Source organism: Gobius niger (assembly GCF_951799975.1).
Source record: "Gobius niger genome assembly, chromosome: 12".
Classification (NCBI taxonomy): domain Eukaryota; kingdom Metazoa; phylum Chordata; class Actinopteri; order Gobiiformes; family Gobiidae; genus Gobius; species Gobius niger.
This window is the reverse complement of record NC_136863.1, coordinates 27,015,050-27,041,026: the sequence shown is the minus strand read 5'-3', so window position 1 is coordinate 27,041,026 and position 25,977 is coordinate 27,015,050. Positions and strand designations below refer to the sequence as shown.

Below are 25,977 nucleotides of genomic sequence, written 5' to 3'. Positions count from 1 at the left end.
TGTGTGAGGATTGCAGAGAAGATCAGAGACAATTGACGTCTCTTTTGGTCTAGAACAGAGGTGGACAAACTGCGTCCCGTGGGCCAAATCCGGCCCCTCAAGCAATTCTGCCCGGCCCTGGATTCTGTTTTCATATTTTTTTTACATTTTTGAGGTATTTTCCAAGCCAAATGTTCTCTTCTCTTCTTATCTATCTATCTATCTATCTATCTATCTATCTATCTATCTATCTATCTATCTATCTATCTATCTATCTATCTATCTATCTATCTATCTATCTATCTATCCAGCTAGCTAGCTAGCTAGCTAGCTAGCTAGCTAGCTAGCTAGCTAGCTAGCTAGCTAAGCTATCTAGCTATCTATCTCTATCATTTAACAACTCAATTTGATTCAAATAACTTTAATTATCCCTGGAGGAAATTTAAAAGTGCAGAAGCTTTGAACATTCATTCAACAGCACACACTAAGTAAGTCCACCATTTGTTTTTTGTTTTTTTTGTCTAATTTACAAATGAAGCCTAGGCGTTAATTCAACCTGGTAGACTAATTTCAGCATCACCGACCTCCAACCATGATCGTTTCCGAGAGGGCCACACCTCCACCTCAGCCCATAAGCGTAAGAAGCTCCATACCAGCCAATCATCGCCCTCGGTCCCGCTTTTAAGCCCCAGCAATCATGGTTTGTTCGCTTCCCAGCTGTGCTGCGACCCGCCTCCACCCCATCTGCCTCTTCTAACCACGGCTTCTCCCTGCTGCAGAAAGTTGAACAGAATTAGTCAAACTTATTGTATGTAGCCCTCTCATTTCAGGTTACTCATGTGGTCCCTTGAAAAAAATAATAATAATTGCCCACCCCTGGTCTAATCCAGTAAGCTTTGCAACTTTCAAGTGCTGCTTCAAACCAAATCAAAGTCATGCAAACAACAATGCTGTATGTTTGCATCAAATGAATATGAATAAATGTATTAAAAGTGAAAATCTATCCTACTGCTTTTTTCAGTGCAAAGTATGGGGGATCTGGAGAGTTCCTGAGTTGTCAGGAAAACAACAGCAACAATAGCACTAAACCAGGACCAAAACCTCTCTGAAACAACATAATGAACCTCTGCATGTGTGAGCGACGTCTGATCATCGAGGAATGTGGCTCTTCTGAAACCACCTGCTTTCCCAGGTGACGCTTCAGAAGAGGCAGCCAGAATGTGGTTTCTATGGCAACCACCATGGAAATCTTTCAAGTGAATTGAAGACAAGTGCCTTGCAGCACACAGACGGTTTCAGTCAGGACTGCTCTGACACCTTCCACAGTCTCTTCAATGCCCGTCATGTGGATATTAGTCAGTGCAGCCCTGGAGTGGAGTCCTGGTTCAGTCCTATAGTGAATCCTGATTCAGACATGTAACAGGCTTTATACAGAAACAATATGTTTAACGCCACAGACGAAACAAATGTTTTCATTACTTCTAACATTACAACAAACAGAATGAAAGGAAAGTTTATGAAAAGCTTACAAAAGGAAATTTGAGCAATAAAATGTGTTTCGTTTATTTTTGTCATAAATATTTTGCATTTTTTTAATGAAGTATTTGCTATGTACTGTATGTAATGAAATTTAAGGCCTTTATTTTAGCTCAGTTTAAAGGCTTTTAATGCCCCTGTGGAAACTTAAGGCTGATTTTTCCTGTTCAAGATGTGAAATGTTTAGTTTGAGCCCAAACTCATTTCTAGCTCTCACAATCCCCCGAATTATTCAGCCAAATTAATTATATGCACGTTTCACGCCCGTGTACAGCTTAGTGACAAAGTGGGGACCACCCCGACAAGATAAAGTGTACTAATTTAAAGGGACTATATAGAGTTTAATATTTTTCAAATTAAGTATTTTCCTCCCCCTACATGTTCCAGCCATGTCCTAATGTGTAGAAAGAGTTCAGACCTGTTCACCACAACTGCCTCTAAAATCCTGCACTGTCACTCAAAAAGGTGTTCATTCGGGTCTGAAGTGCCGTCATGCACGAGCTTTATATAGAAGCTGCAGTTACACGTAAGACCTGAGGTGGCAGTAGTGAGTATAAAATGGCCAACTTGTATCTAGCCCCTTTAAATTCTACATCTACACACAATGCAAAAAGATTGCACTGCTGCTTTACTGTGCAAAATTAAAGGTACTCTACAACAAATAGTCATGTACCTCAGCTTTAATGTGAAGCCTCTTGTAACTGTTTTGGCCTGTTCCCCCATATCCATCTCACCAATCCTTTAATATGACAGGTTTTAATGACTTATTTAGATGAATGACATCTGTTGTAAGTAAATAGATATCATTTTATTTCAGTGAAGCAGCAATTTTAATGAAGAAATATTGGGCAGAAAAGCAGTTTGACTCATATCCCATTGACATAACATGGTCGGCATGGCAACAGTTTAAAATGTTTGTCCTCTATCTATGTCACTTCCTGTCAGTGTCCAATAAGGAAGGGAAAATAAACGTCACAAAATGGTCAATCTAAAGAAAGCTGGGTAAAATGTTTAGCAAAATATAAAATATAATTGTATTAACTATGTTTTAAATTGTGTCTAATGTGTCATATGCACCTAATAAAAACGCTGAATGGTGTGGTCAAGAGACTCCACTTTGAGGGGGCACCATAAGGAAAAAGACCCCTCTGACTCTTTTGCGTTGAGCACAATATGGACAGACCCATCCGTGCGTAAATACGCGCAGCGAATTGAAGGACGCCGACTTTAGCAATTTTTAAAATATGATAACTGACTCCTGATTCATTTCTGATGCCGCCCCGTGAAGGAGAAAAAACATTTCAACAACAGTAACGCACATGCGCAGAGAGGGTATTCTCCCCCGCGCTCGTGCCAAACGTCCAGAGCCAGTCTTTGCTTTTAAACCCTCCTCCGCAGCGACGCGCGGGGGATTCCACTCACTCTCTCAGCCCCGGCTCCAGCACGAGGTCAGCCCTGCCTTTTCTCCACCCGCAGGATCAGCCTCAGCAGCATCATGGGGGACGCTCAGCCTGACATCTGTGCAGCAGGACCCGCCGGGAGCACGGCCAGTGGAGGCGCGGACATCGAAAGTTGATTTGGAGAACACGCCCGAAACCAAGGACTTTGTTTCAAATTCTAGACCCGAAATTGTGAGATGTGAGGCGAGACTTTTCTTTGTTCAAGCCGCGCGAACGTCTACAGGAGGATGTACGGGGGTGAGTCTGACCGAGGATTTGGGTTCCAGAATTTGGGGATAGAAAATCGATCAGAACACGGGCTATTTACGAGTTTGGACAGGATCAGTATTTATCCATTGGGATATTTGCAACATTAAAACTGAGATCATACTTTGTGGTATAACATTAAAAAAACAACAACAATAAATAATAATTTTCATGGTTGCAAGGAGCAAATCGCAAAGACTGCTATTTTTCTGTCCTCATGAAACAGAGAAACATTAGTCTCCTTTCCAGTTTCTGTGTGAAAACTGCTAACCCTGTAGTGCAGAGCAGGTAGGGCTGGTTACCGTTGAACGATTAAAGAGGTTAGGTACGACTGGTATCGAAGGAAGAAGAGAATCGACAGCAGATACCGAGAAGAAGAAAAAAAAATCTCTTTAGGTCCAAGTTATGATGCTGTTGGTCCAGGGACAAAACTAAAGCAAGTGACTGTTTCAGCTTATAAGACAAAAAGCTTGGAAACCACTGCTTTAGGTGACAAATACTTTAGTGTAGGTATCAGTATTGTAAACCAAGTATCATGAAAGTACCGGTATCAGAAAATAAATAGAACGGTACCAATCCTAGAAGCAGGTGATTCTTGTTCAGCAGTTTTTATGAGCTCAGATGTTAAAGTTCATCCCAGTAAAATAATCACAAACACGAGCTTTGACTTTATTGAGGATGTTTCTTATTGGTTACATTTAGCTCAAATCTCTGCTTTGACAGCACATCAGTTTTAAATACGTCCTCATCCAAATGCTTCCACTGCATCTGTGTCTAGACATTCACTGTTTAGCTTTTGTCTTTTGAGTTTTATATGAACATATAACCTGGAATATCCCACAGTGTGGCTTTAACGCTCCTGGAGTCTCAAAAAGTCTTTATTCTAAATGTACAGTGCACATCACAATTAGTTTTACATTTTTCCTCAAAATGCTGTGGCCTTGTAACCAGGGCGTGGTACCGTTAAATTTCTTTCCGATACCAGTACTTTACCGATACTTGGTTTTTGACACCTGAACGATACTTTATCGATATCTATACTAAAATATATGTCATTTGGAAACAGAAAACAGAACAATAATGTGTGGAAGATCTGCAGATTTACCAGAGCGGGTTCATCTCCAATGTCAAGAAAGAGGGAAATGTGGGAAAATTGGAAGGACATTTTGGGGGGAAAACTGGGAGAAATAGTGAAAATATTAGTGATATAGAAAAAAGGAGTGAAAAAAAAAAGGGGAATAAACTAGGTACAAAATGGGGAAAAATTCAGAAAATTAGAAAAAATTGGGACATACGTAAGAAAAAATGTGTCAAAGTACAAACATTGGGCAAAAAAATAAAAAAGTTGGGAGGAAAAAATCATTTATCTGAGCTGAAACAACAAAGTCATTTCCTTGAATCCTGTCCCTGGACCAACAGTATCAAAACTTGGATCTCAATATTTTTTTTCGGTACCTTTCAATACTGTCATGATTTCAATACCAGTAGTACCTTAACTTCTTTCCAGTACCAGCCTGGTATCATTTGACCGTATCCAGCTCTACCTATAAATGTACATAGAAGTGGTGCTGAAAGCAGAGCTCCAGCCTGACTGGCTCAGGCAGACGGAGACGCTGCAAAATCCCAATGTTTTCAAGTCAAATGACTGACTGTGGCTCCGTGGCTCAGTGCCTGGACACAAGAGGATTTGGGCTGATGCGCCTGTCAGCTCCAGCCACACACAGACATGCACACAGACATGCACACAGACATGCACACAGACGCACACAAACGCACACAGACGGACACAGACGCACACAAACGCACACAGACGCACTTAGATGCAACTGGAACATCAAACCCTGTCCAAACATACTGCTGTAGAATAATTCATTTCATTTGTTTCCTTGCTGTTGTTGCATCTTTTATAGTTCTATGTTATGCATGTTTTTTTGTGGCACTTAGCAGGGAGAAATCGGTATTATTTCAGATTCTAAAAAAGGTTAGATTTAGTGATTTTTTGCAGTCAAAGGTTTGCATTTGAGAGTGTTTTAGCTTTCCGTATTTTCCGGAAAGCGTATAGTCACAAAAGGCCTGATGAGAAAAAAACAACTGGCTGAAAAGACATACGCTATGCTAACATTAACATTAAACATTAAACAACAAACTAAATAGTTGTCTGGTATGTTAACGTCACATGGGTTCAGATAACTATAGCATAAAGAACATACCACTGCACCATTGACAAACCTCTCCCAACAGCACGTTTTTGAAGCTCTCATTCGCGAAGTCTCTCCTCGAGGTGTAGCTATCTCGCTTTTAGCCCGTGATTAGCTTTGTTTTGTTTTCTTCATTTAAAGAGTAGACTCCGCTCTCTCGCTCACTCCAAACTGTCTTTCTGATGCTCAATTATCCAGCATAAGAAATTATATATTTGAATTAAAGAAAAAAACTTGCTTACTTTCTGTTGACTTATTCACCTTATTCCGGAAGTTCGCGTGGGCGCCGCCATGAATTGTGCCCGCCCCTTTTCTCCTATCAGTTAACATGGGACTGGAGAAGTCCAGATAAAATCAGTTACTACACGAAAAACAACGCCGTTTTTCGGCCGCACAGAGAAACAGTGCAGTATTGACTTGTTGGTGCAAATGAACATCGGCCATTTTACACAAATCAATCGACTAAACATCAGATTTCAGCGGAGAATATTTTCCCTCGTTCTCCGTTTAAATGAACGGGCTTTGCGCTTGAGTGGAAGTGTCAATACAACGGACGTGCCGAGACAACGCAAAAAGTGGCAAAAGTTGGCGGGGCGGAATAAGATGAATACGTATGTTAAGTGGTGACGTCTCTACTTCCGGGTCCGCAGTTGTGCGAGAAACTACAAAAAAGTCTTTACAACCACAATCAATATTTGTGAAACTCAACAGAGAGTTACTGAACATACTTATGTATCAGGCCCATTAGCCAAACATGCTGGCCCTACTGCTATAAAAGTAATATTTACCAAAATCGCTGCATCCTTGTTAGAGGAGAAAAATGCTAACGGCGCAGCAGCTACGCTAACCCCGGACATACCGACTTTAGTAAATAATACTGTTTAAGCAGTAGGTGCGGAATTTTTGGCTAATGAGTCTGACAAATAAGTAGGTTCAGTAACTCTCCACTGAGTTTCAGAAAGATTGATGGTTGTTTTTATGTTTTTTTTATCACATATTTACCGGTCTGCTAGGACCCGGAAGCAGAAGTCGTGATGTCACACTTAACAAAAGTATAGTCCGGAAAATATGGTTATTTTAAAGGTGCATTATTCAGCTTTTTATGTGAAAAAATAAGTTGACATACGGTATTTGCGTATTTGACCTTGTAGTGACCTGGCCAGCCGCTGTATAAGTGGTCAGCATGGCACCTTCACTTTCATCACAGTGGTCTCTATGGCGCTCCAGGACCAATTGATCCTGGAGTGTTGTAGAGACCACTATGATAGAAAGTGAAGGCGCCACTCACACAGCCTCTGGGTCAAAGAAGGGTCAACCCTGCACAAAATACATAAAAAGTTGCATAATGCACCTTTAAACTCAACACACTACTACTTACTTGGGCTGGGACAAAGTATCGATTTGCAATATATCACAATACCTTTTGCCGCTATACCAATACTTTTGTCTCTTCTTCCTCAGGCTTAAGGCTCTGAGCTCTGTTTAACCATGTACATTTTGTCGACTAAAAAATTTCATCCAACATTTTTCACACTATTTGCCAGTCATGCGGTTACATATTTCCCCCAAATTGCAGCGTATGTCAACACGCCACTCCAGTGCACGCTCAAGCTCGTGCCCCGCGGCGAGCGGCTCTGCCTGGCTCATGCATTATGTAACAGAAATCTGGCTCCAGACATCGCCAATCTATGGAGACTTTTACACCGAATCAGGCCGACAGTTGTTGACAGACGTGGCTCCCTCTGACTGCCAATGTTTTCCTCCGTCAGGCTGAAATAATAACAAAGGCAGATGGAGGAGGCGCCGTGCACTGGTTTTCCCTCAAACCTTCCTCCAACTGCATACACTATACGTTTATGTTTTAAATCCCGCTAAGCTTTCCGGCTTGTCCCGTATCTCACAAATCTTCCAACTTCTTATTTCCGTTTCAGTGTGGATAGTCTTCATCTTCATCGAGGAGGGATTTGCCAGTGCGCAGAAAACTAAAGGTAACTGAAGGCCTGTTGTGTCATTGTTGTTACTTACACTTGCCTGGGGGTTTTGGATCAAAATTGTGTCATTTGCTTTGCAGATGTCACGGCTGTTTCCAAAGCGGTCCAGCCGTCGCAAACCCCGCGGAACGCTCGCCACTGTGGGACCTGGGTGCGCAACGTAGACGGAGGGAGTTTCAGCTCGCCAAATTACCCCAATAAGTACCCCCCGAACAAGGAGTGTCTGTATGTTCTCGAAGGTAAACCCTTTTTGTGTTCCTTTGTGACGTAACCAGTCTATAATTACTATAATACTGTAACGATAATTACTATATCGACTTATCGTTCAATAAATGACAGACAAACAATACATTTAAGGGCTCAATCTATATCATATTGTTCATTTATAACATTTTTTCTAATTTAATACTTGTATTTCATGTTTTAGTGGGATATTTAAGATTACTTTTTGAACAAAGCATTGCTGTCATTTCTAAGCTTTAGAGTTTGTTTCTGTGTTTTTTAAAGGTCTTCTGTAATATCGTTTATCATAATATTTTTGTGGCTCAATATACCGAACTTCAAATTCAGTTTTGGTGACAGGCCTGTAGGTGGAACTCTAATCTAAAACACTACATTAGGGGTATATGATCGGCTGTTCGCACTTGTACAGATCACATTGCCGGAGAAGCTCTTTTATGTTATGTATGTGTATGTATGCTTATATGTATGGTTATATGTATGTATGTATGTATGTATGTATGTATGTATGTATGTATGTATGTATGTATGTATGTATGTATGTATGTATGTATGTATGTATGTATGTATGTATGTATGTATGTATGTATGTTAGGTAATGGAATGCTGTTGAAGTCAGCTTTAAAACACAGTGACAAAAATCAGAACAGTCTACAGTGCCTCTCGTAAGAATTCATACACCTTGAACTTTTGCACATTTTGTCATGTTTACAGTGCTAAACATAAAGATTTTATTTAGATTTTTTTACTGAACGTTCACACACAAGTAACAAACAACTGTGAAGTGAAAGCAAAATGATCCATAATTCCGTTATTTTTCAAAAAATAGAAAAGTGAAAAGTGGGGCTTGCATAAGTATTCATACAGCATTTTCTGAGTGCATTAAATTGCCTTTATAACATAATGACTCCAGAATGTTCACACCTTGGCCTAACGGTTAAATAGAGGCCACCTGTGTGTAATCTACTCTCAGAATAATTTCAGCTGTTCTTTTAGGCCCTCAGAGCTGTGGTCGGAGTGTATTGGTCACTAAACAATATCATGAAGGCCAAGGAGCACCAGAGAGGTCAGGGATAAAGCTGTGGAGAAGTTTAAAGCAGCATTAAGTTATACAAAGATTTCCCAAGATTTAAACATCTCCCGGAGCACTGTTTAATCCATCATTCAGAAATGGAAAGAGTAAAGCACCACTGCAAACTTGCCAAGACACGGCTGTTCACGTAAACTTAACAAACTGAACAAGGAGAGCACTGGTGAGAAATACAACCAAGTGCCCCAAGATAACTCTGGAGGAGCTGTGAAGTCCTGCCGCTGAGCTGGGGGAATCTGTACATGGGACAACTATTAGTCTTACTCTACACAAATCTGGCCTTCATGGACGAGTGGAAGAAGAAAGCCATTATTGAAAGGAGGCCATACGAAATCCCGTTTGAAGTTTGCTGGAAGTCACATGGAGGACACAGCTCCGTGTGGAAGAAGGAGCTTTGGTCAGATGAGACAAAAATTGAACTTTTTGGCCCAAATGCAAAACATTATGTATGGAGCAAATCTGACACTGCTCATCGTCCTGAGTGCGCCATCCCCAGTGTCAAATATACGGAGCCCCACAGCATCATGCTGTGGGGCTGCTTTTCCTCAGCGGGGACTGGGGAGATTGTAAGAATAGTTGGGAACATGGATGGAGCCAAATACAGAGACATTTTGGAGGAAAACCTGCTGGAGTCAGCAAGAGAACTGAGGCTGGGGCGGAGATTCACCTTCCAGCAGGACAATGACCCTAAACACAAAGATAAATCTACAATGGAATGGTTCAATAAAAACATATTAATGTGTTGGAATGGCCCAGTCAAAGTCCTGACCTAAATCCTTTTGAGAATCTGTGGAATAATCTGAAAACAGCTGTTCACAAACGCTCTCCTTCTAATGTGACAGAGCTTGAGTTGTTTTGTGAAGAGGAATGGGCTAAAATGTCAGTCTCTACATGTGCAAATCTTTTAGAGTCAGACCCAAAAGACTTGTGCTGTTATTATAGCAAAAGGGGGTATGAATACTTATGCAAGCCCCACTTTTCACTTTTCTATTTTTAAAAAAATAACAGAATCATGTATCATTTTGCTTTCACTTCACAGTTGTCGGTTACTTGTGTGTGAACGTTCAGTAAAAAAATAAAAATAAAATCTTTATGTTTAGGGTTGTAAACATGACAAAATGTGCAAAAGTTCAAGGTGTATGAATACTTTCGAGAGGCACTGTACATGATCATGTCCCTTAAAAAAGAAAAGTTTATTATAGTAACACCCATTTTTGTAGTGGCTACAACTTTTATTATTTGTTTACTGTTTTTTTATGTACTGTGAAAATCCAGTGTTTCCCAGTGGGGCCCCCTCAGCCCCTCTGCTGTGGGGCCCCAGTCCCTCTGAAGCCTGTGTCAGCTCCGCCCCTGCTCCGTCTGTAGCTGCTCCTCACGCTGCTGTGAAGAGGACACACAGGCTCCAGACAACTCTAAAGACAAAACTTATACAAATAATTCCTGACTTTATAGTTGCTTTTATAACAGGCAGATATAGAGGGTCAGATCAGATGTTACTCTCTACTTCATAAATAAGTTCATCTCTAAAACGGAAAATATCAGGCTGATTGTTGTCAAATAAAAAGTGGATGAGAATGAATGAAAGAATGAATTCCGTTTATGGATTAGTTTATGTCTGTAGAGTTCATGGTTTAATGATATAATGCTGCATTAAACCTGCAGCTTCTTCCCTCACTGTGCACACGGACAGTGGACTCTGCTGCTGCCGTCATTATTATCCAATCTCTCGGTAAAGTTTTTGTCAGTACCCAAGGTGGCATTCGGGGTTGTCAGTGCTTTACTAGAGGCATAGGGCTGATTTATTCAGGACAATTATGTTTCAGATTCCAAAAAAAACAAAAACATAATTGTCTATCTCTTATGGTTCTGAAAATATAAGAAAAACTCTGCCAGAAAAAGTGTATAAAAATTGATCCGAGCCTCCAAGGGGTACAAACATGTGACCTGGAATCTTTTCATGAGACCAGTGTTGAATGATTGCCACAATTTCTCCCATTTTTCCCCAGATTATTCCCCATTTTTCACACATATCTTCACATTGGAGATGAACCAGTAAATTTGCAGATCTTCCACACATTATTATTCTGTTTTCTTTTTCAAGGTGACAAATAGTAGACACCGAAAAAGAAATTGGCATTGTTCAGGCATCGGTATCGAAAACCAAGTATTGTTAAAATACCGGTGTAACTGTAGCCAGCATGTGTCGTGGACATGTGCCTATGGTCTAACCTGCACCTTTGGTCCTCAGCGCTGCCCAGACAGAGAATAGAGCTTCGTTTCAACCAGACCTTCTACATCGAGGGCTCGTTCGAGTGCCGCTTTGATCACCTGGAGGTCCGGGACGGTCCCTTCAGCTTTTCCCCCATCATCAACCGCTTCTGTGGGTCAGCCAACCCCGGCATGGTGCTGTCCTCCGGCCGCTTCATGTGGATCCGCTTCTTCAGCGACGAGGAGCTGGAGGGCATCGGCTTCGGCGTGGAGTACAGCTTCACCGACGGTAAGACGGAGGCTGTTTCTGACTGACTTCATGAGCCACTGCTGTCCTTTCGCCCTCGCTTTACTCCCACGGGGGATTAGCCCGGACTCACTCCGAGAAATAAGTGTTTAAAGATTACACTGCGGATGTTTGTGTGGGCCAGAGGTCGGCAACTTGGCTTGCTGACCCCGGGAAATGAAATTCAAAGAAGTCATTCCAATGTTTTACTCATATTTCCGTTTTCAGGTGGGTCCAAATCTAAATATTTTTTAGAATAGATTTGCTTGCAATAATTGTATGCATTCTTACTAAAATATTTGGGTAAATTGATAAATCGAACCTTGTCATATTTACCAAACGTGCCAGAGGTCACTTTAAAAAAAATAGATATAACTTATTATTAATCCCGAAGAAAGCTCATTTGTCAGGAGGAGTTGCATAAAACACAACATTAAAGGGCCTATATCATGCAAAATCGACTTTTTGGAGCTTTTAACCATGTTGTAATGTTATTTTCCTTATCAAAAACACCCCGAGAGAGGTTTTTGGCTTCATTCTCGCAGTTCTAAGCAATCCTCCTGAATCAGCTGCTCCACCCTCTCCTGGTAAACAACTGACATGGTTCTGTATATAAAAAACACCTATTTTGAGTCTTTTCTCATTCCCGAGTGCAAAAATATTTTTAGATATAACTTTTGGAAAAATGGCTTGCGAAATCAGGCATTTTAGCTCCCAACAACAACAAAAAATTGCAGCGAAATCCTGGAGAGACTGTTTTTTTGTGGTCAATGTGGACTCCGTGCCTCCGATGTTGACTGGGCTGTGGAGTGCCCTCTTCCTCCAAAATCCACTACTATCTCCTTGGTCTTTGAGACCAGTTGCAGTTGGTTTTCTCCACACAACTCCACAAAACGGTCTGAAGTCCCATTAAGCGGCGTGAATAAGATGGGCGAAAGGACCGTACCCTGAGGACATCCCGTACTGCCTTTGGAGTTATGTTGTGATATTTTTCAGGCAATATGCAACTAGATATTTTTGTTGATAGTTTTGTTGGTTCAGCCCAGAATCAGTGAAGGTCAGTGTCACACAGGTTGAAGCAGTGCTGTGAATGTTCTCTGCGTTCATCAGTGAAGGTCATGCAAGTGCTTCAGTGTTTCGTTCATGCAATGTTCCACAGGCACAAAACTAAAGCTACTCTACTGCACTGCACTGTGGGAAGCCAAGGCCATTCTCCCAAATCACTTCAGCTGAATGAGCATGTCATAAACAGCCCCGTGGAAAGTGCTATTTCATATTTATTTACTTATCGAAGCCTGAATGACTTCTTCTTGTCTCTTCCATCTAGATCCTGAGTTCCATTTACACGTAGGAGGTATTTTAAACCCCATCCCAGGTATTTATATCTTTTATTTTTGTGTGTTTTTGTTGTATGATGTGGTGGCTTTGGAGTAGGACTGGGTACTGTTAAACGATACTGGTATGGTATGGTTTGTTTCTGCCTTTAAAGGAAGTTTCTTGGTTGTTTCACCTCAAATAAATGATACAAATGTAAAAGAAATTAAATGGAAGAAGTAAAAGTACCGGTATCGAAAGAAATGGTACTCGGCCCTACTGTGGAGTTGCATGATATAAGAGAAAGAAAATGATCTTTAATAATATGACATCAACATTTAGAGGTCGACCGATATGGGGGTTTTCTGAGGCCGATATGCACCACCAATCTTTCTGGCGGATTTTTTTAAATGTCCCGTCTATAATCCTGTGTGTCATTGCTGAACTGTGGCAGCAGGGGGCGCTCTAATAGAAACAGGAGCACATATTTGGCTCTAATAGAAACAGGAGAAATCTTGAAAATGTACGTATCTCAATAAACAGTGTAAATATTGAAAGACTAAATTGCATTACATTTCTTGGAATTCAAATTGATGAACACCTAAATTTCAAAAATCATATTGATCATCTTGTTAAAAAATTATCCAAATATGTTGGTTTATTTTATAAATTGAGACATTTTCTTCCTCTTGAGGCACTATTAATCTTGTATCGTTCCCTTTTGGAACCCCATCTAAATTACTGCAACGTGATCTGGTGCAACACATTCCCCAGTTATCTCTTGAAATTACAAGCCCTTCAAAAGAAAGCCATTCGAGCCATCTCTTGGGCCAAGTTTAACAGCCCCACTGACTCCTTTTTCTATAAATATAAGCTGCTCAAACTCACGGAGTGCAACTTCTTTCAAAATACATGTATAATGTATACTGTCATGTTTAGACCTAAGGACAGACTGGCTCAACTCATCCCAACCTCTACACCTGCTCATGATCACAACACGAGACATAAAACCCTCTTAAAGGGAAAAACCAGAACACTCAAGTGTACAAGTCTTAGTGTGGCGTGTAAAGGCCCAGAAATTTGGAACAAACTGAACACTGACATTAAAACTGCAATATCTTTGGCCATTTTAAAAAAGAAATTAAAAATTGAGCTTCTAGGAAAACACAATAAACCCTAGCTGGACCTCTAAAATAAATAAATAAATAGCTAAATACAAAAAAATAAAGAAAAAGCTTGTGTCTGATGGTAGTATGTCCCAATGTGTGTGAGCATATAGTGTGTACCCTTTTAAATTGATGCATTGCTAAAGTAATAAAAGTAAGATAAGGTAGTTTTAGATTAGAGTAGGTAATAATAATAATAATGATAATAATGCATTGGTTTTATATAGCGCTTTTCTGGACACTCAAAGACGCTTTACATTGCACTATTCGTTCACTCCATACTCGGTGGTGGTAAGCTACTATTGTAGCCACAGCTGCCCTGGGGTAGACTGACGGAAGCGAGGCAACCAGTCTGCGCCATCGGCCCCTCCGACCACCACCACTCACTCACTCACTCATTACATAGGCTAGGCTTCCTGGTGTTCCCAAACGGTCTCCCATCCAAGTACCGACCAGGCCCTTCCCTGCTTAGCTTCCAAGGTCTGACGGGATTGGGCATAACAAAGGCGGTATGGCCACAGGTCATAAGGTTAGTTATAGGTTTGGAAGGAAATAGGCACCAAAGGTAATGTTTCCTAGGTTGCTAATGTATTAATGTATGTTTGTGTTTTTAAAATTGTGTCTTATCTTGGGCCCCATATATAAGCAAACTGTTGCTTCAAGGGAGTCCCATTTATGTATATGCATTATTCCATGAATGAATGTGTAAAAATGTTTTTACTGTATATTCATAATAAACTGAACTGAACTGAACTGAGCTTTATTAGAGGCACAGGGCTGATTTATTCAGGGCATTACTGTTTAGTGGATACTTCAGAGGGGGCTCATAGGAAAGAAACAGTTGATGCCAAAATAGTAAAAGTCTGCAACATAAAATATATAAAATACGATCTTAGCATCCGAGGTGTACAAACCTGTGACTGAACACATTCATCATAATTGGACAAAAATTGACTTGTTAAAACTGCTACATGGGAAACATGGCTATACAGGCGTCAGTGCCTTCTAATGGTGCATGAGCTTGGTCTGGACCTAAACGCTGTCCACTCCTGAACCGAACCTCACAAACCACTTTGGACCACGCAAGTTTGTGAAACTCCATGGAGACCAGGAGCTGAAGCAACAACAGCTGTGCCTTTAACAGCGCGATAGTTTGATCGAGTCGTAATGTCTTTACTCTCGGTCATAAAGACAGGAGCCAGCAGTTTCACGCTCATTCTGATGAGCAAGAGGAAGAAGAAAGGAGGCTCGTCTGCAGCCTTGTCTTTTCAGAGAGGAGGGGGCTTTGTCATATTTAAGTTACATTTAATGAGAGCTTAAACCAAACCAAAACACTCAGCTCCTTCACACCAACAACCTTGTTTTCAAAAAACCTAAAAACTGACAATTTCTTATAAACACTCTTTTGAATTGGCGGTTCCTCTCCTGGAACCGCCACCTTAACGTGGTGGAGGGGTTTGAGCGCCTGAATGATCCTGGACCTCTGTTGCCCCTGGTAGGGTCTCCCATGGCAAACAGGTCCTAGGTGACGGGTCAGACAAAGAGCGGTTCAGAAGCCCCTTATGTCAGACCAACAGGCCCGGTTAGAACCATGAGGCCGTCCTTCTGTGGACCCACCACCCGCCGGGGGAGCCATAGGGGCCGGTGCAATGTGATTTGGGCAGTTAGGCCAGACAGCTGCCCCCACGACCCGGCAACGGACAAGTGGAAGAAAATGGATGGATTAGGCCGACATATTTTGAACAGCCTATTACACAGATCAGCCAAAACAGTTCAAATAACTTGCTTGATTTCATTTTAATAATGGTTAAAATAGATATTTAGATATTATCGGTCGACCTCTATGGACATCATTACTGCATATTTTACAGCAAAATAGATACAAAAGGCTCATGTCAAATGTTGATTGTGGGATTTCTGGTGTTGCGTTAAATGAACATGTGTACAGACCTCCTGATAATAAGTGTGCTCTGTGGTTTGTGTTTGTTTGAGACTGTCAGTTCGAGCTGTCCGGCCCCGACGGCATGATCCGCTCCAGTCAGGTGGAGGAGGACAACAAGGTGAAGCCCGACCAGGCCATGGACTGTATCTGGAACATCCGCGCTCCCAAGAACAACCGCGTATGTGCACCGTCACGTTTCAGCGGGACAGGCTAAACTAATAAATACAATAAACCAACATCAACAAAATGGTCCAATATATACACACATTTATAGTTAAAACTCCAAGTCCTTTGTATCTGTTACAGTAGTCAACATTCGTAATATTATGTGAATGAGACATTAGCCTAAAGAGTCAAAGAGTGAAACAGGAAAAACTTCGAACTTATTCTGCTCAACTTTATCCTATTTTACGTTGCACTACATGATGTATTTTGAATAGCTGGTATTGCAGTGCATTCCGGTGGGACCGTGGCACAGTCTCTCTTCTCTCAGGACGGTTCAGGTCACAGGGGGATAAAGGATGCAAAAGTCTCTGCGGCGCCAGTGACAGAAAGACGCAGGAGCTGCTCGTAAAACATTGAGCTGAACGAGGCTGATTCTGTCTGTAATAAAACCAGGTGATCTCGAGTTCAAAAGTGTCTATGTTGACTTTCTATCAGGAGTTTCATCATATATCTATGGATGAGCTTACTGGTGAGTCAAGAAGGACAGGCCAAAGATACATCAGAGAAAATGCGGTCGTTTGATTAATAATTTACAGTTTTTCTGTGGCCCGGTAGCAAATGTGTCACGGTCCGGTGGTTGGGGACCACTGTACTACAGAACTATAAACAAGACAAGTATTCACCAAGACCTCAGTGATTCTCAAACAACATGCCCCTCACTACAGAAGAATCCTCACGGTTTTGCTTTACTTTTTACAAAGCCAAAGGTTTACATACATTTCATTAATATTTGGTAGCATTGCTTTTAAACTGTATATTTTGGGTCAAACCTTATGGATTTCCACAAGCGTAGTTGGATGAGTTTTGTCCATTCATCCAAACAGAACTGGTGTAACTGAGACACATTTTTAGCCACCTTGGTGCACATGCCTTTCCAGGACTTTGTGATGACCACTTTAAAACATTGCCTTTTTCCTTAAGGCACTTTGTAACCAGTATTGTCCATATACTTTGTCCATTTGGAAGACCCATCAGTGCCCAAGCTTTAACTTCCTGGATGATGTCTTGAGATGTTACTCCAATATTTCCACATAGTGTTCTGTCTTCATGATGTCATCTACTTTGTGAAGTGCATCGGTCCCTCCCACAGCAAAACAACGTGATGATGGTCATTATGGCCACAGGACATGTCTTTATTGTTTTTTTAATTTCTTTTGGAGTCAGAGCTTCTTCCTGGCAGAGTTCCCTCTCAGCCCACGTCAGTACAGGGCTTGTACCTGGATAATGACAAACTCTTACCAGGTTCAGCATCTTCTCCAGGTCTTTTGCATTTGTTCTTGGGTTGATTTTCACATTTCAGACACAGCACGTTCATCTCTGGGACACAGAACCCGCCTTCTTTCTGATCTGTATGATGACTGGACATTTCCATCATTGTTTGAACCAATGAACCTGAACCTTCAAGTGTCTTGAAATCACACTAAAGGATGATCCAGACTTGTGCTTCCAAGGTCATGACATCGTCATCTGGGCTTTCCTAATTTGTTTGGTATAGTAATCTTAGTGTATGTAAACTTCTAACTTTGTAAAAAGTAACAAAAACATTTTCTAAAAAATTCTATCGCACATTCTTCAAGACATCTAGCAAAAATTATTTTAAAAAAATTCTAGTTGACCTAAAAAGTAATAGTTAATTCTGGTTTCATGTTTCATGTAAAAAAAAAAAGGCTACTGTGTCTTTTTATAAAGTGTATGTAAACATCTGGTTCCCGCTGCATGTGCTTCGTTAATAATTCAGCATGAGCCGCTCATATTCTCATGAACCTCCACCATGGCACAGAAAGCACCTCCGCACTTAACTTCTCGTTTCCCACTAATACAGATGGAGTCAATGGGGAGAGGAAGCGATCAATGCACTTGTCAAATTAATTAATAAGCCATTATGTGATCTGCCTGAAAACACAACAACAGCCGTTCTTTACCTTGAAGTCGCAGCTTTTTTAAACTATGTAGGCGGATGCGTCCACCGCCGTTAGGATATAATAATTACCTCCGTTACTTAGACAGAAATGGGAGCGCTGTTCTTACAGGGAAAACGGTAATTAATTAAATGACTAACACTGTTCTTTATAAACACCATTATTCCCAACATCGAAAATGGATGCTTGTGTTTCATACTGAAATGTTCCGCAGCGTGGCTTTATGTAATGGTAAATGCTGGACCAACCCCGGGGCAGACAGACTTAAGAAGAGCGCGTCCACATAGGCTTAACATACACCACATATAATCAACCCTCATCCCAACCACAGCTGTTAGTCATGCAGTATTTACTATATCCAAGACATAATCCACGCGGCAGGAGCTGACCTCATGTCACCACTCGTAGATACACGTGGAAACACAAGCATCAGCCAGTGCACGAACGCCACTGAGTGAATCCTGAGTGAAAGGATACCTTTAAATACCTGTCGAAGCTCCTGCACTTTTGTGAAAGAGAGTTGCGGAGTAAATGTCACCACGCCACATTTTTTGTTTTTTTGTTGTTGTTGTTTTTTTCAGATTTAAGGCAGGAACATTTGAACATTTAAAAAAAAAAAAAAAGCTCTGACCATCGACATTTTTGTAATTGTATTTATTATATGGAACAAACATCACTATTTTGCATTTGTTGCCCACAGAATTATGGTTTCCTGTCTTGAATCATGTGTGGGATTGCAGGGCACAGTGCATATTGTTTTCAGTTGTATTTGACATATATATATATATATATATATATATATATATATATATCTTCCTCCACTTTATGGAAATTCATCAGCTTTACATTTTCTCAGTCTAAATGAAGATAAACCGAGATTGTTGTCTGTGAGTCAGTCTCTCTAAAAGTGCCTTTGGCCCACTTAAGGCCTACTCTTGTTCCTCTGCAAAACCCTTTGGGGGTCATTTATGAAGATGTGAGCAGGTGCAAGCTGGAAAATAAAATATGCTTTTTTGTATGGGTATGTTGCACCTAATTTACTATTTAGAATAGTCAGTACTACAGTATTAGAAGAAGAAGACCCTTTCACAGACATGGTCACAAAGCGTTTTATATTCACTCCATACTCGGTGGTGGTGACTGGTGAGCTTCCTTTGTAGCTTCAGTTTCCGCTGGGGGAGACTCACGGCCACACATCTGCACACATCTGTGCCAACTCTGACCACAACCATACATTTACACTCTTCCTGGCCTGTTGTACATGTTTTTAGTAGTAGGGGAAACCGGAGTACCCGGAGGAAACCCACACAGAAAGGCCCCGTCCAGGTGGGAATCCAACCCGGACCTTCTTGCTGTGAAGCACAAGCGCTAAACACTGAGCTACTGTCCCGCCATTAAAGCCCCATTATCTGAAATGAATGAATGCTGCATGAGTAAATGATCCACTTTTGCACATTCCACTTGTTTTGCACATGAGCAAACACTTACTCATCGTGTTGTTTTCACATTTTTAGAAAACGGATTTTGGGTCATTTGAGAAAATACTGCTTGGGATGTGCATATGTTTAAAGCACAGACACCTGTGTTACACTTTTTGGTTTGATATTTTTAAAGAAAATGCACACAAAATATGAATAAGTCTAACACTCATTTGAGTATGAATATGAGAAAAGTCACATGAAAATAGAGATTATGTCTTTGGAAGTTTCCTGGTTAAAGAACAGTTATAAGATTGAAGCATTATGTTTGTCATAGATCTCATAAAGATGTATTCTGTCTCTATGACTAAATAAATTGTGATCCTGTGTATAATTCGAAACTGTTTGGTTTGCTGCTCAGATTTTCCTGCACTTCCTGGAGTATCAGATGGAAAACTCCAACGAGTGCAAGAGGAACTTCGTGGCCATCTACGACGGCAGCAACGCCATCGAGGACCTGAAGGTAAAGCGTGCTCGCTGTGCTATCACCATGTCCGAGCTCACGTTACACTGCCTTCCTCCTCTTTTAGTTCTAACCCTTTTTACTGCAAAGCTCTGTAGCAATTGGCCTACAGAACCAGGCAGCAGCGAGACCTCACACTAGCTAAAGGCGGGCCGTGTGTGGGGTCTCTTGCAGGCCAAGTTTTGTAGTACAATAGCTAATGACGTGATGCTGGAGACGGGGGTGGGCGTGGTGCGCATGTGGGCGGACGAGGGCAGCCGACTCAGCCGCTTCCGGATGCTCTTCACCTCCTTCTCCGAACGTGAGTGTTGCCTACACTTCACTTGTCTTTGTAAATGAGTTCACAGTTTGTTTTTTGAGGCAAGGCACTGCAGGCGAAAGGGGACTTTTTGAGGTTTACTACAAAGAAAACAAACGGATATGCACAATTAAACGTCTTCTTGTTCCACCAAATAAACTGTCCTACGTAGATTTAGAGGTGGGCACAAGGGGCCGCCATTGCTCCATATAGCCGCTAGTCTCCCACTGGAATGCATTGCACTTTAAACACAACTTTAAAGCCTGGTTTCTAATTTTCTTAAACTTTCTACAGGTATATTGTCTTTTACACGTTGAGTTTCTCTCCAGTGTAAAGAGATGTTTTATTGGGAAAACATGAGGGAGACATTGGGGGGAAAATTGGGGGGAAAATGGGATGAAAGATTATGGATAATTATGGACTCATTAAAAATGTGAACAAATTGTGAAAACAAATGGGGGTAAAATGGTGGATGAAATTGGGAAAAAGTGAGGAAAAATAGGGGGGAAGTTAGATTAAAAATTAGGAATAAACTCTGAAAAAATGGGATGGAAAATGAAGGAATAATTGGGGTAAAAATTTAGGATAAAATTGAGGGAAAAAAGTGGATAAAAAATGGGAACAAATTGTGGAAAAATGATTCAAAATGGGGGAAAATCTGATTCAAAATGGGGGGCACCATGTAGATTTACAAAGGAACCTCCTGTAATGCTTTCATCTCACACTCAATAATGTAATAATGCCGGTTTCTGCTTTCGATACTTTCATTTTTTCGATACCAGTAATACTAAACCTAAACTTTTTTTCCAATACCAGACTGGTATCGTTTAACGGTTCTCAGCTTTAGTCCTGACTGGTTTACACTTAAAGGAGAAATCGTACAACCCACTTTTTCCACATGCCGGACTGATTTATAGTTAGTTGTAGAAAACCTGCAAAACATATGTCATTTTTAATTTAAAGAGACAAAATGCAATTTGGTGATTTTATACTCACTACTGCCACCTCAGGTCTTACCCGTAACTGCACCTTCTATACTAAGCTCGTGCATGACGGCACTTTGGACCCGAATGAACACCTTTTTGAGTGACAGTGCAGGATTTTAGAGGCAGGTCTGAGCTCATTCTACACATTAGGACATGGCATGTAGGGGGAGGAAAATACTTAGTTTTAACATTTTTAAACTCTGTATAGTCCCTTTAAGTCATTTATCTGCAGGAAAAGTGTAAATTGGAATCTAGATGCATTTCTTTCCTCTTTACCTGCAGTGTCTCGTATTAAGTGCCGACTCGAGGTATTTCGGGTTTGAGGGACATTTGGGAGAGCTTTAGCAGAGCTCTCTTACAATTCAACTCATTCATGTTTGTTCATAAATGTATCACTGTTTAGTTTAGTTTGTTTGTTTCCAACTTTATAATAATATAGAGGAGGCAGAATGCTTGCAGAAGCCACTGTACTCACCACGTGGGTTGTTTTTGCCTCCTGTAAAGTTGTCCCATGTTGAAACACTGCCCCCTTGTGGACATGCTGTGACTGTGATGGGGGAGTGGGGCCTCGGGGCTAAACCTGTTTATGTTGCAGCTCCATGTTTGCGAGACTCCTTCTTCTGTGACAACAACATGTGCATCAACAACTCCCTGGTGTGCAACGGTATCCAGAACTGTGTGTTCCCCTGGGACGAGAACAACTGCAAAGGTACAGTCTTGCCACCAGGGGGAGCCACCATCATGTGCAGATCTATAATACAAATGTGCTGCTTCATCAACTTTAGCACTGTGTCCTCGGCTAAACATGGTGGCATCAAATACTCTATAGTACCAAAATACCCTAATAGTCCTAAACCAGGACTAAACCAGGCCTGAACCAGGACTAAACCAGGACCAAACCAAGACTAAACCAGGTCTGAACCAGGACTAAACCAGGACTGAACCAGGTCTGAACCTGAACTAAACCAAGACTAAACCAGGTCTGAACCAGGACTAAACCAGGACTAAACCAGGACTAAGCAGGGCTCAGTGTGTTGAACTGAATCTGAGGGGATTCATGGTCGGGCCCAAAGTTCAGATCCAAGATTTGGGTCCGGATGGGCTGGTCCGGATCTGGACCGAGGTCCACCGTTTAGTGACCTCTGCCATAGGTGTTGAGCGGGTGCTTCGAAACCCAAACTGATTATCATGTATCAAGAAAATAATCACACTTTTTTAACAAAAAGCTTCTCCAGAATTATTTATGAATGAGAAAGCGAAGATGTAGGCCTATCATTTGTGACGCCCATCACCAGATTTAAAAAGGGGAATAATCTTAGCCACCTTTATTTTATCTGGAAAGAAAGTTGTATTAAATAATATAGTAATATGTTTGCCCTTCAGTAACCATACATTTGACAGAATGATAATAATGAATATTCTGTGACGTGACAGTGGTGACATTTCACAGGTCGAGGAGCAGGAGTTCAGAATGTAACAACTGTTCATACTTTTCTTAAAACAGGACATCAATGATCATTTAGACAGTGAATAAATACTATTATAAACTTAAGGCAAATAAAGTCAAATTATTGCTAAAAACAGTTTGTTATTAGCACAAAATGACTCAACTCAATGTGAACGTTTCAGCACCAGTCCCAAGTCAGTGCTAGTGCAGGCCCCATGTAGTTAAAGCTGAGGAACTTCTTTTTTCACATTTCACATTTTAGTGCAATGATCATAGAAGCTTATACTATATTATAAAGTACAGTTGTGGCTATTTTATCAACAATCTCACAATGTGAAGGCTTTTGGCCTCTGTGTCAATCATTTCAACCATGTCTCTTTCATAGCAATGTACTAAAAGCTGCATTGTGGAGGCAACAACAAGCATTTTCATCAATGAACAACATGGCAGCATCGGAAACACTGGAGGTGTTACAAATATGTTTTAAAGCTAAATATTGAATTTCTCTAGTGCTTTGTTGTTTGTTTGTTTGTTTGTTTGTTTGTTTGTTTGTTTGTTTGTTTGTTTGTTTGTTTGTTTGTTTGTTTGTTTGTTTTAAGACTTAGCTGGGATTGGCTAAAATGATTGTATTAATAATAACCCAATAAAAGTCTGTTCTTTTCCTTGAATGATTTAAACTTTCCAGATTGAAATCACCGAGTTCTGTCATAGTGAATATCATTCTGGCGTTTGCAGGTCCTCCTTTTGACTCACTCTGTTTTTGTTTGAAGAGAAAAAGACCAAAGGCCTGCTGTTCCATCTGACCAAGACTCACGGCTCCATCATCTGTGTGTCCACTGGCCTGGTGCTGCTGCTCTTCATCGTCTCCATCTTAGTGCAGGTCAAGCAGCCGCGCAAAAAGGTACAAGGCACCGTTTCTATCAAGTCCACAGGGATAACTGACACGTGTGTGTGCCTGAAGGTGCTGGTGCGGAAGAACATGTTCCAGAAGGGGGACTTTCAGGAAGTCTTTGACCCTCCGCACTATGAGCTGTTCTCCCTGCGAGACAAGGTCAGTCACACCTGCAGGACCAACACACGGGACAGATCATGGGCGAATAACGAAGTATCTAAAAACATAAGGCGTGGATCTTTACACAATAAGCTCTCTGACGTACAGGAGCTTTTTGAGTCATCTTCTGTCTCACCCCTCTTCATTGTAAGGTTCAGGTTGAGAGTAGCCTTTGAATACAGAGGGGGTCCCACTATTTGTGCTGAACGCTTTTGTGTCACTGCAGGAGCCTTTTGAGAAATGACCTTCAACTACAGAGAACAGACGATGACTCAAGAACCTTCATCCAGGACACTGTACATTGTGAACTAAATATTAATTGCTTCTAAAAATCCTAATACTTGTAAAGATTGCAATGTGATCTATTCCTAAAGCCGTGCAGCCCAATCCAGCCCAAGCTCAGTATCATCGTCGCTCTCATGTGTGTCTGCAGGACGGTCCAGCCGACCTCGGGGTCCTGTCCGAGGAGCTCCAGTCGCTGCAGGCGCTCCGCCGCTCCTCCTCGGGCTCGCGCTGCGTTCACGAGCACCACTGCGGCTCCCTGGCCTCCGTCAACTCCCTGAAGCCCGCCGCCCCCTCCGCCGGTCCCCTCGGGCTGGGCAGAGGATCCCTGGAGCTGCCCCCCTTCAGAGGGGAGCTCCACGGCCCCGACAGCAGCCTGAGGAAGAAGAGCTGGCCCAGCGTTCAGCCGGGCAGGGAGCAGGCCCATCACAGCTCCATGGGCCGGCAGGACAGAGTGATGGAGGAGGAGGAGGCCGAGGAGGAGGACGACGGCCGCTACGACGTGTACGTGCGGCGGGCGGGCAGCCGGCGAGCGGAGATGGCCCAGCAACGCTCGCTGTCCATGGATTTTTGAAACATTCCAGCGCGGCTTTGATAACAGAATGGTTCAAAACAAACTGAGAAATCTGAACATTTTCTAAAGCTCTGTCCCCCGGCGTCTGATTCCTTTGTTCGAGCCCGACCTGCCGATTCTTTTCCTCTTCTGTACAGAGTCTGGGACCTTCTGTCTTCCCCCGTGTTCCAGTTTGTACGACTGACGTGTAGCACAACCGATCAAAGAAACGGCGGTTTATGCGAGCTGGGGCTGGACGATTTTGGGGAAAAGAATAATCACATTTCCATTGATCTCGACGTCTGATTAGATTTTTTTGTTTAATGATAGATTTTTGAAAAAAAGCAAAAATCGTGGCCTCTCCTGAACCCGTGAGTAACTCGATGGTGTGGCCGGACTCAAAATTCTGTCCCGCAAAAGCAAAGACAAGCCTCACACAGAACGCTCCATCCCCATCACCAGAGTATCAGTCCTAACAGTGTGGACATTGTGGCTTGGCCTGTATCGCTGCTTTCGCTTTTCTCGCTGCCCACGGATGTTTTTGGCCAATAAACCTATGGATTAACAACACACCTTTTATTAAAATACCGATTAGATCCAAATCCGACGAATCGTCCAGCCCTAACGCTGTTTTTTTTTTCAGCTGAGGAAAGTTGTAAAGGCCCTCTGAAATAACAATAAACTGACTCAAATCCTTCACTGTGGTGGAAGTTGTTTTCTTTTCATATGGCACACAAGCAATGTAAGGAAAGAAAACTGTAAGGAGTGCCCTCTAAAGGCAGTAGTGGGGATAATAATACCTTGAATTTTGAATGCTCTCTACATACAAATACTTCAACGTGCTACAATTCCGGATAAAAAAAATTGCTACAGGTCTAGAGCTGGCCGGGTACCATTACATTTTCCCCAACGATACCAGTACTTTAATGGTACACTTGGTTTACAATACCGATGCCTGAATGAAAAAATGGGGGGAAATATCATTTATTTGAGCTGAAAGTCACTTCCTTTAATGCTGTCCCTGGACCAACACAATCAAACCTTTTAAAAATGTTGTGTACCTGCTGCTGTCAGGCCTGTCCCAGAGCTCAGCGTGATTGGGTACGTAGCATGTGCAGAGGAACCAGTCCGGCAGCAGCTCACCGGCTCACTTTTATTAACACGTCACAATGAATGAAACACCTCTCATTATGTAAGCGCTGGTGTTGTGAGTCATCAGATAATAGAAATGAAAGAGGCCAATCAGAGTGTCCCATCCAGATGATGACATGAATGACACAGACTTCATTATAAAAGAGCTTTGATTGGCTTATGCAACAATTAAGGGATGAGAGTCAGAAGGTGAGAAGATCACATGTCAAAGTAGTCCTATACAGCACGAACCTAAGACTTTTGGAGGCGCAGAGAGTAGAGCGGGTCGTCTTGTGATTGGAGAATCTGTGGTTTGAATCCTGCAGGTGCACCCTGTCGCTGTGTCCTTGGGCAAGACACTTCACCCACCCACACCAGTGTCTGTGTAATCTGGTGTATGAATGAGAGAGTGAATGGGCGAGAGGTGCATTGATGTAAAGCGCTGTGAGTGCCTAACGCAGGTGGAAAGGTGCTATATAAATGTGACC

General features: G+C 41.8%; 1 protein-coding gene across 2 annotated transcripts; it reads left to right on the top strand.

Moving 5' to 3' along the window:
• Positions 1 to 2,856: 2,856 nt before the first annotated feature.
• Positions 2,857 to 24,564, top strand: neto2b (neuropilin (NRP) and tolloid (TLL)-like 2b). 2 transcript variants are annotated; one of them, XM_079567821.1, is made up of 12 exons: positions 2,857 to 3,212; positions 7,351 to 7,407; positions 7,512 to 7,649; positions 10,989 to 11,237; positions 12,562 to 12,609; positions 15,707 to 15,834; positions 19,640 to 19,741; positions 19,916 to 20,042; positions 21,621 to 21,734; positions 23,243 to 23,373; positions 23,434 to 23,523; positions 23,957 to 24,564. In XM_079567821.1, exons 1-12 carry the CDS (start codon positions 3,203 to 3,205, stop codon positions 24,377 to 24,379), a joined length of 1,617 nt encoding a protein of 538 aa, XP_079423947.1. In that variant the 5' UTR covers positions 2,857 to 3,202; the 3' UTR covers positions 24,380 to 24,564. The 2 variants fall into 2 exon arrangements, with proteins under 2 accessions (XP_079423947.1, XP_079423946.1); XM_079567820.1 differs by having other exon boundaries at positions 7,491 to 7,649.
• The last annotated feature ends 1,413 nt before the right edge of the window (positions 24,565 to 25,977 follow it).